General features: G+C 41.0%; 1 protein-coding gene across 1 annotated transcript in view; it reads left to right on the top strand.

Annotated features, from left to right (window-relative positions):
* Positions 1-352: 352 nt before the first annotated feature.
* The window catches only part of wbp1la (WW domain binding protein 1-like a), a 53,009-nt gene continuing 35,852 nt past the window's right edge, over positions 353-17,509 (top strand). The window contains exon 1 of the mRNA XM_060926018.1: positions 353-621. Within this exon, the coding sequence (XP_060782001.1) occupies positions 472-621 (150 nt within the window). The 5' untranslated portion in view covers positions 353-471. The remainder of the gene's footprint in view (positions 622-17,509) is intronic.

Here is a 17,509-nt window from a genome sequence, read left to right as displayed (position 1 = left end):
GTTTCAGTCACAATGTAGAAAATGCTACAAATTTATGTATTCTAGTCTTGTTTTTTTTTTAAACAAACAAACTCAATCAAAAAAAAAATCAGTTCATGTAACCAGAAGTAAACCCTACTAACGTCACGTTTAAAGTCTGCCTTCCTTTCTTCCTTCCTTTTAACTCATCATCTGGTTTCTCTGCAGTAGAGAGTTTCGCTATCAAGTCACACCCTGTCCAAACTCACAAGCCGTGACGTCAGCGCAGCTGGTTTCTGATTGACACGTCAGGAAGCCAATGCCGTAACGCTATTACTGGCCCACCCGGAAGTTTCCTCTTAAACTGTCCAATGTTAGAGTGAGAAGGAGGCGGGGCTTGAGAGTAGACTTTCAGAGTTGTGTGAGTAGTGAGTGAGCGAGCTAGCTGATTAAAGAAATAAGAATTAAAGATAAAAACAAGTAAACAACGAAGGTGGCTCGTTTGTGAGCTCAATGTCATACCGCAGCGCAGATGTACCGGCAGCCACCAGGAAGTGCGGGGTGTGGGAGAGTGAATGCACAGCGCTGAAAATGGGCCTGTTCATCATGAACGCCGTGGTTGGAGCCGTGAGCTCGGGAACGGTCGAGGGAGGAATCGCGGAGGTAACGTTAGCTGGAACAACACAACCGGCTGCATCTCTGCTCTGTTGTGCTGGAGCTCTGAGGGATTTATTTATTTGTCTATTTCTCTTATTTGCAAACTCTTCTGAACATACAGTCAGTCAACAAGACGCATCATTTTCTTCTTTATTATATTATATGGCACTTTGTCAACTTTTCATGCCTAGACTTATCTGACCTTATGAATTGTTTAAAAGTTGTTGTGGTTCTTACAAAGCCAGATAAGTCCAGAGTGCTAGCTTTAGCAGCTTAGCTAACGGTAGCATTTTAGTCCAGGAAACAAAGACCTCCCCCCCTTCCTCCAGCTGCTATTATTATTATTATTATTATTATTAAATAAACGCTCAAAAGCTTTACACTTTGAGTCATATTATAAACACTGGATTGTCTTCTCATACTAGCTTGTTAACTCTGATCTGATCTGATTATCTGTCTTTTTTTATGGCTGTTCAGTAAGTTTCCTGTGTATGTGGAAGTTTAAATGGCGTTATCTTCAAAAACATGACTCGAGATCAGTTTACACAAAGCGACTCTGTGTGGAAAGGAGTGACGAGAGTGTCATTAGTTTTAAGTGGAGGCAAAGCAGTTGCCTATAGGTATATAATCTCTTCAAAATAGCTGTAGGTCCTTTTTATCTGTTTTTGTTGAATTATACTTTCAGACGCCTGAACACAGGTGGTGTAGTGGTTAGCGCTGTTGCCTCACAGCAAGAAGGTCTGGGTTCGAGCCCCGTGGCCGGCGAGGGCCTTTCTGTGTGGAGTTTGCATGTTCTCCCCGTGTCCGCATGGGTTTCCTCCGGGTGCTCCGGTTTCCCCCACAGTCCAAAGACATGCAGGTTAGGTTAACTGGTGACTCTAAATTGACCGTAGGTGTGAATGTGAGTGTGAATGGTTGTCTGTGTCTTTGTGTCAGCCCTGTGATGACCTGGCGACTTGTCCAGGGTGTACCCCGCCTTTCACCCATAGTCAGCTGGGATAGGCTCCAGCTTGCCTGTGACCCTGTAGAACAGGATAAAGCGGCTAGAGATATGAGATGAACATCCTGAATTGACAGTGTGATGCAGGTATCCGGTGGTTTAGCCCCCAGTGTCTTGGCCCCATCTTCATGTGGTTTAGCCTCATGTTTAAGTCAATCAAGCATGATTGATCATTCGAGATTTAAAGCAGATACGCAGATATGCCTTGACTTGTATGCGCTCTAGCCGCTTTATCCTGTTCTACAGGGTCGCGGGCAAGCTGGAGCCTATCCCAGCTGACTACGGGCGAAAGGCGGGGTACACCCTGGACAAGTCGCCAGGTCATCACAGGGCTGACACATAGGTGGTGTTTACATTAGACCGTATCAGCGGATCATCAGATTAACGTTTTTAAAACGATTTGCGTGCACACAGCAACGCCAATACACGGATATGCTCGGCTCCGCAGGCATCCTGCGCTCCAAATCACTCCGCCCTGAACAGCGAGTGCCCTTTGGAGGGTGCGCACTCCGGCCCTGCGCAGCTCACAGAGTGCGCGAGTGAAGCGCACGAGCAGTGATTCGGGACAAATAGCAGGAAGTGAAAGTCCGCGCCGTTTTTCAGCAGTCGCGTCACATGACCAGCGTGGCATGACCAACGCCAGCGAATCAGGAAGGTGGACGTTGTCCAGTGACGACGTCAGCTAGAGCTCAGCACAGCGTATCCTCGTTTCTCAATGTTTACACAGCACCGGATCAGATACGTAATGGATTGAATACGTGGGCCCTGGCGGATTCAAGTTGTTCCGCCTGTGGAGTCGTTTCCCGGCGTTTTAATGTGAACGGACAGTGCATCCGCGACGAAAACGAGATGGATACGGTCTAATGTAAACACCACCATAAACACAGACAACCATTCACACTCACATTCACACCTACGGTCAATTTAGAGTCACCAGTTAACCTAACCTGCATGTCTTTGGACTGTGGGGGAAACCGGAGCACCCGGAGGAAACCCACACGGACACGGGGAGAACATGCAAACTCCGCACAGAAAGGCCCTCGCCGGCCACGGGGCTCGACCCCAGACCTGCTTGCTGTGAGGTGACAGCGCTAACCACTACACCGTGCCGCTATATATATATATATATATATATATATATATATATATATATATATATATATATATATATATATGTATGTGTATATATATAATATGTATGTATGTGTGTGTATGTGAAATTTTTTTTTTATATATAATTTTATATATGAGTGATTCCACGCTTATGGGTACTGAAATGGGGACATGAACTTATTTTTAAAAATTCACCTAAAACCATTTCTTTTTTTACCATCAGGTCACAAAACATGTAATCTTTAATGAATGATATGTTAAAAGATAACTTTCTAATTTTCTGAGATGTAATAAAAACATTTATATGCCAAAGTCAGAACGTAACAGAAGTGTTGTGGACATATATATTCTCAATTTTAACAATGTAGAATTACTTTTTGAAACATAGGAAGGTGATGTTTTAGCAAATATAATTAATAAACATGTGTAGTAGAATAAACATACACATTCTTTCAATAAGATTAACATGGTATATAGCTAGATTGTAATTAATTTGTAACAGACGCGAGATGGACAATCGTAACAGAAGTAATGTAACAGACATCATTTTGGAACTCATAGGCTTGACTTTGGCATATAAATATGTTTTTATTACATCTCAGAAAATTAAAGTTATCTTTTAACATATCATTCATTAAAGATTACATGTTTTGTGACCTGATGGTAAAAAAAGAAATGGTTTTAGGTGAATTTTTAAAAATAAGTTCATGTCCCCATTTCAGTACCCATAAGTGTGGAATCACTCATATATATGAAATTTTTATATATATATATATATATATATATATATATATATATATATATATATATATATATATATATATATATATATATAAAAAAAATAAAAATTTTTATATATATAAAATAACAACAATTTTTTGAGAGTTAAAATCGACCGCAAAGTTGGTAGTGCATGACGTCACAGCAGGAACCGGTTTTAAAGGGCATATCATGGGCAAATTCAGGAGCAAGATCAATGTAATCCTCCTATTTTATATTAAACTTTGGTTAAATATCTGTCACACTTTGCATTTTCTGCAATTTTTTTTACCTTGCGCAACACCTGAAATATTCAGTTGAAATCAAGCCATTTGAGGCGAATTGGTCCACCTCTGAAAAAACTTGGCATTTGGATTTTCCGGGAAACATTGATTTTCGTGACGTCGCGTGCGGGACGCCTCCCTCTGAATCCTACGTCAGCGCTGGTTTGTTTGAGAAAACGACCTGGTGGTTTTCTGCAAATTTCTTCAACGTTATCACGTAATTTATTAAAATGGTTAACAGATGTATCGTAGGAGGGTGTAGCAACACCAATCTTGATGGGATTAGTACTCATCGTTTCCCAAAAGACCGGACAATGAGAGAGAAATGGGAGCGCTTGGTCTACACAGGCTGTGCACTGAAACCGTGCAAAGCTCGCGCAGCCTGCTGGCGCTTCCGCAGGTAACGTCACAAATCTGGCTCCAGACTCCCTTGGGATTTTTCCAGATGCGTGTTTTTTTTTTCCCCTGCTGTAGACAGATGGCCTTGTGCAAAATTACCCTTCTGGATGAGTGTGTAAAAGGACATACTTTCATATAAAAAAAAAAACACGAAATTGGTCCAGAATATGTACTTTAAGGCCGAAGCCTTTTCCAGCTATAGACCAAAGTTATATAAATAAACATTTATGGTGAAAGTATGCGGCAGTGGTGCATATGATGTCACACATGCAGCGCCGGCGACATACATCTCTGCGATCTAATGGCAGGCAAGTTTTTAGTGATTTTTGGAACAGAGTTCAGATGCAAAAAAACTTCTTTTTCAAACCAATTTTTTATTTATCGGTGAACTTTACAACCTATTTGAACATATCACACACAGAAAACCCGGGATTTTATGATGTCATTTTCATAAGAATAGCACTTTAAACCAGGGCTTTGAACCGGAATTTTTTTCCTATTGGTTCGTTCCGAACAGAAACGGAATTTTAACGTTTCCGGTTTTGGGTTCCACCATTAAATAGACGTTCCCGAACCGGTTAGAACAAAAAAAATTTTGTTCTCGGAACGGTTAATTACGTTCCCTGTCAGCTGTTTAACAAATGGCTATAAAATTATGTCTCTGTCTCATCCAGCTTAAGCCAAATGTAGACTAATTCTATTACAACCTTCATTAAATAAGACAAGAAATAATTCAAAACAATTATTATTTCAAATGTTGGCGATTTGGATTCTCAGTATGTCTTCCCATCTACACAAACAGAAAAAGTGCCAAAAATGAAAGATAATTCGTTTAGTGTGTTACCAAAGGCTAGTCAGGCCCTATAGAGGGCTACCGCATGACGTCACCGCGCCGCGAGATTTTGTTAGGCGCCATATTGGAAGACCAAGTACACATCTATGCAAGTACATACATAAAACAAACTACTCCTGAAATGTAGCCAGGGCCGGTTCTGCCCTAATCTGGACCCGGGTGCAACATTGCGCAAACCCCCCCCCCAAAAAAAAAAAATCAGTCTAAATCAGGACAACCATCACATAACTATAACTATAAACATTTTATATCAACTATTTTAACTAAATGGGCTATAATAAATAAGCCTGCAGGCAGCCACGGCGGGCTGCCTCAGAAAAGTAACCATTCAATGACACAACTGAAAGCCTGCAGCCACGGCGGGCTGCCTCAGAAAACTAACCATTTGTCCTACCTTAACTCGTTTTGCATTTTCTGCCTCCTTTTTTGTATTTTCGACCCTCCGTTTATTTTCTTTCCTTTTCTGAAAACCCGATTTGTGTCCAGACATTTTGTTCTGCTACCAACGAACTAACTCGTCAGGTCTCGTCTCTCGAGCCCGCGATGATTCCCGTGGGAAGGGCAACAACTGATACATTTTTACAAACAACCAATAAACAGCCAATAGGGAGGTTACATCGTTCAGGCTCTTCTTTGCTCAGACACTCAGTAATGCACTTACTCACTAGCAGTCCACCTTCCCGCTCTCTCCATTCAATCAGCGAACGTCACACAGGAAGTGAACCCCAGCGGGTCATAGAAACTTGCGCAGGAGAAGAATGACTATTTGTAGGCTACAGAAACTTTGAGGAACGAAATAAAAACCGGTATTAACTGGTTACCATTATTTTTAATAAGCGTTTCTGTTCCGGAACATAAAAAATAAAGTTTCTGGTTTCGTTTCTGTTCCATGTGAAATAGAAAAAGTTCCCGGTTTTCGTTCCTTGAACCGGTTCAAAGCCCTGCTTTAAACTGAAAACAATGATTTGTAATTAATCTTTGACCTGTATTGCACTCAGAATAATACAAGGGGTATAGGCCTGTTGTGATAATCGATATACCAACTTATCGTACGGCAAATGAAAATGAACTCGGTAAATTTTTTTTTTTTTACCGCAATTTTAGCATTTACACGCTGTACATCTACATCGGGAAGTTGCCCCATTGATTGAATAAAACGTGCTGTCTGTCAGAAGCGGGGCCTCCCAGCATGCAACAGTTATCCAGCCAGGGTATCCATTGAATGGGGGAAAAGACAAGACGTTGCTCCGTTGTACAGACCATAGGTGTAGAATTGGGTATGGACGTGTCCCTACCAATATTTCTGATTGAAGAAGGGGGGGGGAGAAATCACGCTCCATGCGCGGTACACAAATGGTTACTGTCGGTTTCCACTGGGTGAAACACCATACAAAATTCACTCATGAATATCCGATCTGGGGGCATGGTCGCAAAAACAAACAAGTTTGGCTACCATGTCAGTTAGCAAGTGCGGTTGCAGTGCAGTGACCGGCTGCTCGCTAGTAAACTGTCCTTGAGGAACGTAATGTTAGATTAGCTCGTAAAATGAATCCATTAACAACAGTTCGTGTTCAGTGTGTAAAAACAACATAGGAATATGACTGTTTTCTAAGTTTTTGTGGCATGTAAATAATTCAACTTGATACCGACAACTGGTGTTCATAAAGGTCACAAAGACATTATTAAATCATATCGGATTATGCTAATATTGGCTAATATTGCACCGAGTCTTGCTTGTGAAGTGCCTGCAAACTTTAGCAGCCCGCTAACCCTGAATTTGAAGTGCTTCAGTTAAGACCTGCAGAGCCCTGACAGAGTTCGGGTAACATGACACATGTAAACAACAACCCAATGGTGATGTGGACATTGTTCGTGGCCCAGACACCTTTTAATCAAATCAAACATTTTCATGTAATCAGCAAAACAGCCTCCACCTTCTTGATCAGAAATTTTTGGTTCTTCCTGCCTCTCTTTTGAAAACGCCACATACCGAGTACATACATACGCTGAACTGATTGGTTTTCGAGGGGGTTCATTTGAAAGCGGTAGGCTAAAAACTTCTCTGTAGAACCCCGTCACTCCCTCCTCTCCCTCCCCTCTCCGCTCAAGAAGGCAACAAAAGGGCAATAATACAACAACCAATCAGAATCAGATACAACAACCAATCAGAATTCAGATGCATTCTGCTGCCAAGTAAAATTGTAACCTTTCAATGTGTCAAAATTCTCGAGCCCTCGTCCTGTTTTACCGTTAGATCAATCACATATCAGCTTAAACTAGCGTTCTAAAACTAGTTAAAGATCACACAGAAGAGAGCCCACTCCTCCTGCCAGCCTCAGGGAACGCAGTGTTTAAGGCCCCGTATGTGTTTTACTTCCATTTCTGAGGGGAAAAGAACATACACCCTCCTGATAGTCAATGTGTTATTCACTTATAAAACACTTTTGCAAATTGGTGGAATGAGTTAATCATCACATGCAAGATTTGCAGTTAATCAAATGAATTGTTTTATTATTATTATTATTATTATTATTATTATTATTATTATTCATGACTTACTACAGTTCTGAACTTCACATTTTAAAAGTCTGGACTTTGGAGAGATGATGGATCTCTTTTGGTGGAACACAACAGAGCAAAATATTGTGACCCTCTAATGTTGACCTGAAGTTGGCGCAACTGGGGGTTGGCATTGGGTTTTTGTCCCCACCAGTGTTAATACCAAACCTACGCTCTTGCCTACATGTTATCTCGTTCTAATTGTTACTTTTATCCAAATGACAGCTAGCAGTACGTTATTTTGCACTTTGTTTATCTGGGTGCTTATGTTTGAGAAACTGGATTAGCAGAATGTTGACTGTGAAGAAAAATGTCTTATTTACCCTGTGGCAAGTTAATATTTACTTAGTGCAATTTTTAAGAGCCGTAGATTTGTATTTTATTTGTTTTTGTTGAGTGGATTTGTTTGTTTTATTTCTCTCATTCTCATCTCATTATCTGTAGCTGCTTTATCCTGTTCTACAGGGTTGCAGGCAAGCTGGAGCCTATCCCAGCTGACTATGGGTGACTATTTCTTTAGGTTATTTATTTATATTTTTTACGTTCCACTGTTGAATTGAATATGTTGACTTAATTAAAAAGTTTACTGTTCTTTGAAAGAGTTTATTTGCATAATCATTATTTTACTAGTGGCATAAAATTATCTTGAAAAGATATCGTTTATCGCAATAATTTCTGAGACAATATATCGTCCAACAAAATTTATGGTGACGGGCCTAAACAGGTACATTATTTTTAATGTTTTACTTCTGGAATTTTATTGTTTTTCAAAATAAAAACACTTCAGTTTTGATTCTTGCAACATGTTTACAAAAAAAAAAAATCATCTTTTTGGGGTAATCTGGTGACTTATGGAGCTGCAGTTGAGCCTTAAAAAGAAATGAAAAAGCGTTCATTTTAAATGTGAGTTTATATTTTATTAGGCATCTAACACATTTTATTTACTAACTTAATAAAATGTTATAAAGTTTAAATTAACTTTCTTATTCATTAACCAGAACTTTACAAATCACTGTAATTATCAATAAAATCTTCTATAAATTCCTGCAATAAAAGCAGAAACCTTAAATGATAATTTCTAGTGCACTTAAGACAGACAAATTGCTGCAATCGAGTCGTATTACACAGACTACATCTTTACTATACAACAACGATAACAAATGAGATTCAGCCGACTCTGAAGATTAATATTATGAAATGTATTCAACTGAAAATAAGATACCTTTAACAAGTTTTGATTTTGCGAAATATACATAATGTAGATCTTGCATCACAAAATGTTAGGAATCATTTTGATTCTGTTAAGTGCAGTAAACGGGAGTTAAAAATAAGTGAAATTGTTACAAATGAAAGGAAATTTTCCTGTAGTTACTTGAAATGTAAATACTGTAAACAATAAAAACCCTCAACAATAATGGTAGTTTATGAAAAGTACTGTTTAAGATACTATAAATCTTGGCGAAAAAGAAACCCATCAAAACTGAAAGAGTGAAAGTGGTTATCATGCTGTTACCATGGGAACAGTCTTTTATGAATGCGGAAGTGGGCTCTCAGCACGCCGAGTCCAGTGAGACTGAGGAAGGAGACAAGTTTGTTTCATCTAATTTGGGTCATTTAAAAACTACATTATTTAGCAGTGAGCTCATAGGGAAGCGTAAAGTATAAAGTTTGTCAATATGTTTATCATGCTTGTATGTTGATAAACTTGCGAAGATGTTTATCTAAGTACATGACCTACTCATTCTAAACCTGCTGAGCTTCGCCAGCAAAGCTCTCAAAACTCGTGGTATTTTGTTTCCATTCAAGCCTCGTTTCGGAAGTCTGACCAATAAGAACGCTACATTTTTGGCAGTAAAGTTGATTTTCTCGATTTAACTTCCATATATGGAAAGCACGGGCGGCACGGTGGTGTAGTGGTTAGCGCTGTCGCCTCACAGCAAGAAGGTCCGGGTTTGAGCCCCGTGGCCAGCGAGGGCCTTTCTGTGTGGAGTTTGCATGTTCTCCCCGTGTCCGCATGGGTTTCCTCCGGGTGCTCCGGTTTCCCCCACAGTCCAAAGACATGCAGGTTAGGTTAACTGGTGACTCTAAATTGAGCGTAGGTGTGAATGTGAGTGTGAATGGTTGTCTGTGTCTATGTGTCAGCCCTGTGATGACCTGGCGACTTGTCCAGGGTGTACCCCGCCTTTCGCCCGTAGTCAGCTGGGATAGGCTCCAGCTTGCCTGCAACCCTGTAGAACAGGATAAAGCGGCTACAGATAATGAGATGAGATATGGAAAGCACGCGTGCCGGGCACACCCTGGGAAACCACTGACCTTTGACACAAATGTCCACAGAAATGCACAAAATTACAAAATTTTGTTTAGCATGGGTTAGTATAAAATGTATAGGCCGTGTGTTTTGAGAAATGGCCGTGTAAGACACACCTGCATGGCTCGCGAGCTAAGCCTATGGTTGTCGGTAATAATAACAACTTTATTCATCACATGCTTGTGAAATTCCTCTCTGCATTTAACCCATCTGAAGCAGTGAACGCGCACATGTGAGCAATGAGCACACACACATACCCAGAGCAGTGGGCAGCCATGCTAACAGCACCTGGGGAGCAGTTGGGAGTTAGGTGCCTCGCTCAAGCGCACCTCAGCCCAAGGTCGTCCCATATTAACCTAACCGCATGTCTTTGGACTGTGGGGGAAACCGGAGCACCAGGAGGAAACCCACATGTACATGGGGAGAACATGCAAACTCCACACAGAAAGGCCCTCACCGGCCACTGGGCTCGAACCCAGAACCTTCTTGCTGTGAGGCAACCATGCTAACCACTTACACCACCGTGCCGCCCAACATTATAATGTTAATTCAGCACAATGTCGAATTCTCATCTTTAGTACCGGCTGACGTGAATAATTGGCGTTAATAATTTGGAGCGATTTTGAATTCTTCTTGCCTTTTAGTATGTTGTCGTGTCTCACATCAGATGTTCAACAAACACAAGCAATAATCTTTCCTCCAAAGTGTGACGAAAAGTCGAACTGAAGTGCTTCATGTCAAGATTTTGTTGCTGGCATTATTTCCTTCAACATGATCTGGACATGCATGTAAAGAACAGAATCAAAACCACTCATTTCTTAGTAAATCACAAAAGCATTATCACTTCTCCTACTTTGTTATATTTTGGCTTTTGCTGATCTGAGAAGGCAAAGTTATGATCAAACTTGGTTCAATTCAATGACGGGGCTAAAACACCTGAAGATTGGGCTAATGCACTGGGGGCTAAACCACCACAAACCATGACGCGTACTATAGTAGCGCTTCCCAAACTGAAATTTATATTAGAAATGGATGAAGTTTTCCAAAATCTACTGGGGGGGAGTGTTGAGGCAGACTTGGCTGAGGCTGACTGTAATACAAAAGGTTTCATGCCTTGTCCATCAGGTTGTGGATCTTTCTGGTAAAGTCAGAGTTCAGCCTAAAACAACATGCTTTGATGAGGCAGCTCCAGAAAGTGCTTGCGTAATGACACTGATTTTACTGAAACATGTCTGTTCAAAGAAAATCAGCATTATGTATATTTATGTCAGCAGCCTGTTATTGTATTTCAGTGATGCTCACTATATTTTTCACAAGAGCCACATTGGCAGAGGGAAGAGCCACTTTCACGACAACATGCGCTACCGTTCAAAAGTTTGGGGTCGCCCAGACAATTTTGTGTTTTCTATGAAATGAAAAGTCACACTTTTATTTACCACCATAAGTTGTAAAATGAATAGAAAATATAGTCAAGACATTTTTCTGGCCATTTTGAGCATTTAATCGACCCCACAAATGTGATGCTCCAGAAAGTCAATCTGCTCAAAGGAAGGTCAGTTTTATAGCTTCTCTAAAGAGCTCAACTGTTTTCAGCTGTGCTAACATGATTGTACAAGGGTTTTCTAATCATCCATTAGCCTTCTGAGGCAATGAGCAAACACATTGTACCATTAGAACACTGGAGTGAGAGTTGCTGGAAATGGGCCTCTATACACCTATGGAGATATTGCACCAAAAACCACACATTTGCAGCTAGAATAGTCATTTAGCACATTAGCAGTGTATAGAGTGGATTTCTGATTAGTTTAAAGTGATCTTCATTGAAAAGAACAGTGCTTTTCTTTCAAAAATAACGACATTTCAAAGTGACCCCAAACTTTTGAACGGTAGTGTACCAAGTCCCCTTTTGCAAATGTGCATTTCTACATATAAATTGGACATCACACAAAAAAGAAAACACAGCCAATACATTTTCAATTAAGACCACATTTACCTTAATACTGGGATGAGCGGAAGCTGGCATGCATGTCCTTGACTTTCTTCATGTTGTATTTGTAGTTTGTTGTTGCAATCACAGTGAGGCATTCAAGATGAGCATGGGTCAAGCTGGGCGTACACTGTGCGATTTTTGGCCTGATTTTGACACAATTTTCACTCGTGCGACTATTTTGGAGATCGGGCCGAGTTTTGGCTCAATCGTGCGTCTTGGATCGTGTAGTATACATGGGGTAACGACAAGCGATTAACACCTCACGACCTCCTCCCGATCGATCGGATGAAAATCAAACCTGATTGAAATCCTGAGCATCGCATCCGAGCATCGGATCGTATAGTGTGAGAACAGGAATCGTAAGCTGTGTGCTGTTTACCCCTGCGATTCACTCGTACAGTGTGAGCAGCAGCTGAATACCGCGATTGAAAAAATCGCACAGTGTAGGCCCAGCTTCAGTCGGTTTGTCTGTTTCCTCTTGATAGTGTTCATGATTGAAAATGTTGACTCTCAGGCAGGGCTTTGAACCAGAATTTTTTTCCTATTGGTTCGTTCCGAACAGAAACGGAATTTTAACGTTTCCGGTTTGGGGTTCCACCATTAAATAGACGTTCCCGAACCGGTTAGAACAAAAAAATTTCGTTCCCGGAACGGTTAATTACGTTCCCTGTCAGCGGTTTAACAAATGGCTATAAAGTTATGTCTCTGTCTCATCCAGCTTAAGCCAAATGTAGGCTAATTCTATTACAACCTTCATTAAATAAGACAAGAAATAATTCAAAACAATTATTATTTCAAATGTTGGCGATTTGGATTCTCAGTATGTCTTCCCATCTACACAAACAGAAAAAGTGCCAAAAATGACAGAGAATTCATTTAGTGTGTTACCAAAGGCGAGTCAGGCCCTATAGAGGGCTACCGCATGACGTCACCGCGCCGCGAGATTTTGTTAGGCGCCATATTGGAAGTACACATCTATGCAAGTACATACATTCATAACAAACTACAGCTGAAATGTAGCCAGGGCCGGTTCTGCCCTAATCTGGACCCGGGTGCAACATCGCGCAACACCCCCCCCCCCCCCCCCCCCCCAAAAAAAAAACCAAAAACAAAACAACAGTCTAAATCAGGACAACCATCACATAACTATAACTATAAACATTTTATATCAACTATTTTAACTAAATGGGCTATAATAAATAAGCCTGCAGGCAGCCACGGCGGGCTGCCTCAGAAAAGTAACCATTCAATGACACAACTGAAAGCCTGCAGCCACGGCGGGCTGCCTCAGAAAAGTAACCATTTGTCCTACCTTAAAACTCATTTTGCATTTTCTGCCTCCTTTTTTGTATTTTCGACCCTCCGTTTATTTTCTTTCCTTTTCTGAAAACCCGATTTGTGTCCAGACATTTTGTTCTGCTACCAACGAACTAACTCGTCAGGTCTCGTCTCTCGAGCCCGCGATGATTCCCGTGGGAAGGGCAACAACTGATACATTTTTACAAACAGCCAATAGGGAGGTTACAACGTTCAGGCTCTTCTTTGCTCGGACACTCAGTAATGGAGACGTGATAGCAGTCCACCTTCCCGCTCTCTCCATTCAGTCAGCGAACGTCACACAGGAAGTGAACCCCAGCGGGTCATAGAAACTTGCGCAGGAGAAGAATGACTTTTTTTTTATTTGTAGGCTACGGAAACTTTGAGGAACGAAATAAAAACCGGTATTAACCGGTTACCATTATTTTTAATAAGCGTTTCTGTTCCGGAACAGAAAAAATAATAAAGTTTCTGGTTTCGTTTCTGTTCCATGTGAAATAGAAAAAGTTCCCGGTTTTCGTTCCTTGAACCGGTTCAAAGCCCTGCTCACAGGTGTATGTGCTCATGAAGAAAGCAGTCACTTTCTGTGCAAGTGTTTTCAAACTGGGAAAGTCTGCTTCAGAGACCAAACTCCAGAAGTGGCCAACACCTGCTCTGAGTTCAACTTGGAGAATGGTATTTGTTTGCAGCTCTATTATTTCACTCTCCAGAGCAGTACGATTACCAGGGCAGAGCTGTGTGATGGTTGGAGTGAGGAGAGGATGCATCCACATGGAAGGGGTTTTCAATAAAATTGAAAATCTCCTTATGTTCAGTCACATCACTGAATCTGGACTCAAACTCGCCCTTCAGTTCCTCCAAAACTTCAACAAATCCTCTGTAGCTGAAGTGCTGCTGCAGAGATGGGTCACTTGTGGTTGTTGCTCTGAGTTTTGGGAAGTGGATGATTTCTCTGTCAGGTATCCACAGAGCAGTTATTTTGTTTTGGAATGCTCTGACTGCCCTCAGCATGTCACCTTGGAAGCTTGTGTCTCCCTTGGAGCTGCAAGTTGAGAGCGTTCAGGTGACAGGTAATGTCAGTAAGGAGGGCCAGCTGTATGATCCAGTGTGGCTCTTTCAACTCTGGCTGGTGTTTCCCCTTGCTGTCCAAGAATGTGTTGATTTCAGGAAGGAGGCTCAGGAACCGCTCCAGCACCTTTCCACAGGACAACCATCTCACTTCACTGTGTAACACTAAATCGCTGTACTCTGTGTCATAGTCTTGAATTAACTGTCTGAACTAGGGCTGTGCGATATATCGAATATACTCGATATATCGCCAAAAATTCTGTGTGCGATACATAAAAATATTATATCGTAACTATCGAGTATTTTATGATCATCTTCCGACTTGCGTTCGTTTCGTGTTTGTTTAAAACATTTCCCAGTGGTTTTCTCCCTGTCCCTCAGGCAGTAACGTGAGAGGCTGCCTAAGGGTAAAGAAAACAATAACGTCACGCACTCGCCAACCAATCCCGGGCGACATCTCGGTGCTGAAAGGAACTTCCGGGAAGATTTTCTAGTTTCGGTTGTGTTGCCAGATTGGGCGGTTTTAAGTGCGTTTTGGCGGGTTTTGAACATATTTTGGGCTGGAAAACGTCAGCAGTATCTGGCAACACTGCGGCGGGAAGATTTCCTGGTTCCGGTTTACAGCGCTGACTCAGTTCGTGCAATTGCTGGTGCTGCATAGGCTACCGTGTAAGCTCTGTCAATTTCAGCGACAAATTAAAAATGGAAGCGGACGAATTGGTTCCTAAAAGAACTAGTAAGGGGTCAGTCATCTGGCATTTTTTTTTTTTTTTTTTGGATATCGCGAGGAGGACGTGGAACAGCAAATGCCAGTTTGTAAAGTGTGCAAAAAAAACCTGTCATCATGAAAGGCAGCAGCCGGAATTATACACATCTGAGAGGCAGAGCCAGAAAACATTCAGTTCAAAAGTGTGCAAAGAGAAAAATTGTTTTGCAGCTCTCTCTCTTCTCTCCATCAATCTCTCTCTCTCTCTTGTGAATGTTCCAGTGGTTCTCAGTAGTCAGGTTAATAGCTTGGAGATCTATTTTTTTAAAATAATTTAATGAATGAGCACTTTTCTTATTTAGGCTAAATGTCTTTCTCAGTGTTGAGCTTGCACTTTATTGGTTTGAGCTCTGAGCAGCTCTGTCTTGTCTTGCCCCTTTGTAGCAATTTTCAAGATTGTTTTTGCAGTTTGTGCCACATCTTTGTTGAATAAAAATAGTCTTATTTCAATTCAATTGTGATTAATGACGAACATGAAAATTTAAAATGTGTTGTTGAAAACCACCTGTAAAGTTAACCAAGAATGTTATTTGATCTGCAAGGATTGTAGTAAAGAGTAAAACAGTAAAGAGTAAAAGTTAGATTTCATGGGGTCCTTTAGAGGAGATTTAAATATATCGAGATATATATCGTGAAATGGAGAAAATGTATCGGGATATTCATTTTTTCCCATATCGCACAGCCCTAGTCTGAACTGTCTGTGCTTTAGTGCTCTTGAAACAATGTAATTGACCACATGCACAACCCTTTGCGTCACATTTTTGAATTCATTGTTTCTGAGCTTTGATACCAGTGCCTCCTGATGGATGATGCAGTGGAAGCTGATGAAATTGGGAATTTCATCTCTTTTTCCTCCATGAGGCCAACAAGACCCTTCTCTTTGCCTCGCATGCTTGGGGCACCATCAGTACATACACTTGCAAGTTTGGACCAGCTGAGATGATTTTCCTCAAAAAATACCAAAAGTGCATTCAGAATATCCTCACCTCTTGTTTGGCCATGGAGTGGTAGTAAGCACAACATTTCCTCTTGAAAAGGGTTTTCTTTTGGGAACCTCACCCAAATGCACAGCTGAGCAACATCGGTGACGGCTGTGCTTTCGTCCACTGCGATGCTGAAACAAGGTGCGGCGCGCAGATCAGCCAACAACTGGTCATGCACGTCCTTTCCGATGTCTTCCATCCGCCTCATTATTGTTGAATCAGACAACTGTAATCCTGTTGTTTAAGGATCGCATCCTTGTCAAAGTCTGTGAGCAGTATTTCTGCTGAAGCCAAAAAGCAGTCTTTTACTATTTGAGTCTGAGAACGTTTTTTTTTTTGGCCCGCACCAAAATCCAAGCTATCTCAAAAGATGCCTCTGTTAAACGCTCTGCAGTGGAGGTTGTCCTGTGGATAAGATTTTGCTGCTCACAAAGTGAAGCAGTGAGCTGTGCTATTTTCCCCTTTCTTATTTCACTGCCAGGCGGATAACTTTCATTGAAATTTGGATGCGCAGTTTTGAAATGGCGCTCCAAGTTGCTTCGTTTGAAACAAGCGTGGGTTTGTTTGCATATTAAGTACAGAGGGTTCATGCCATGAATACAGTAAATAAGAATTCCTCTGTCCACTTTCCTTAATTTCCTGTGCTCATCTTGTATGCTTCGTACCTTTCGTTTTTTACTGGGTACACCCGTCGTTTGCCTGCTCGTCCCCTCTCCGGCGTCTTCATGCTGATTTTTCGTTTGGTTTTTGTGCTGGTTTTTGCCCTTTTTTTAACTAAAAACCTTTCCATTGTGCCTGCATCTCACGCTGGCTAGCGGAGCTAGCGTGCACTGCGGCCAGGTTTAACAGTGCCCCCTTTAGGAACCACCATCAAGCCTTAATACTTAATAAAAATACTTAATACTACAAAAACGCAAACAACTGCATTAAGTATACTGCGGATGTTTGCATTTTTGTAGTGCAGTGTTCATTGTATGTTTATGTAGCACATTTGAAAAAATTTATTGGCTGTGTTACCATATTGTTATAAGCTACTATGCGAGTGCTAGCCACCAATTAAAGCTTGACGAGCTGCATGTGGCTCACGAGCCGCGGAATGAGTATCTCTGTTGTATTTGATGCTTTTTGAGTATATCACTTCCAGTCTTAGGATTTATTATTCAAAAGCAACTTTGTTTAACTAGGAGCCGTCTGTAACACTGTGTTTCAACTGACTTATTCCCAATGGTTTAATGGAAAAGCATGTCTGCTTTTCACCTGTATTCAGCTTCTAATTTTTAGCATTTTGCTCTTGTACTGTTTGAAGTTTGGCTGAATATTCTGTATACTATGAAAACTTATTTATGCTGACAGTGCTGATTGGTCAGAAGTCGGGCTGGAACCAATAATTCTTTTGATAATTGATGAACCTATCAATTATTTAAACAAGTGTATTAAAAACCAAAATATTTGAATGTTTTTATTTGCAATATTTTAATCAACTCGTGCTACTAAA

This window comes from Neoarius graeffei, chromosome 7 (genome assembly GCF_027579695.1).
Source record: "Neoarius graeffei isolate fNeoGra1 chromosome 7, fNeoGra1.pri, whole genome shotgun sequence".
Lineage (NCBI taxonomy): Eukaryota > Metazoa > Chordata > Actinopteri > Siluriformes > Ariidae > Neoarius > Neoarius graeffei.
The sequence above is the reverse complement of the archived record's forward strand: the minus strand, read 5'-3'. Positions and strand labels throughout refer to the sequence as shown.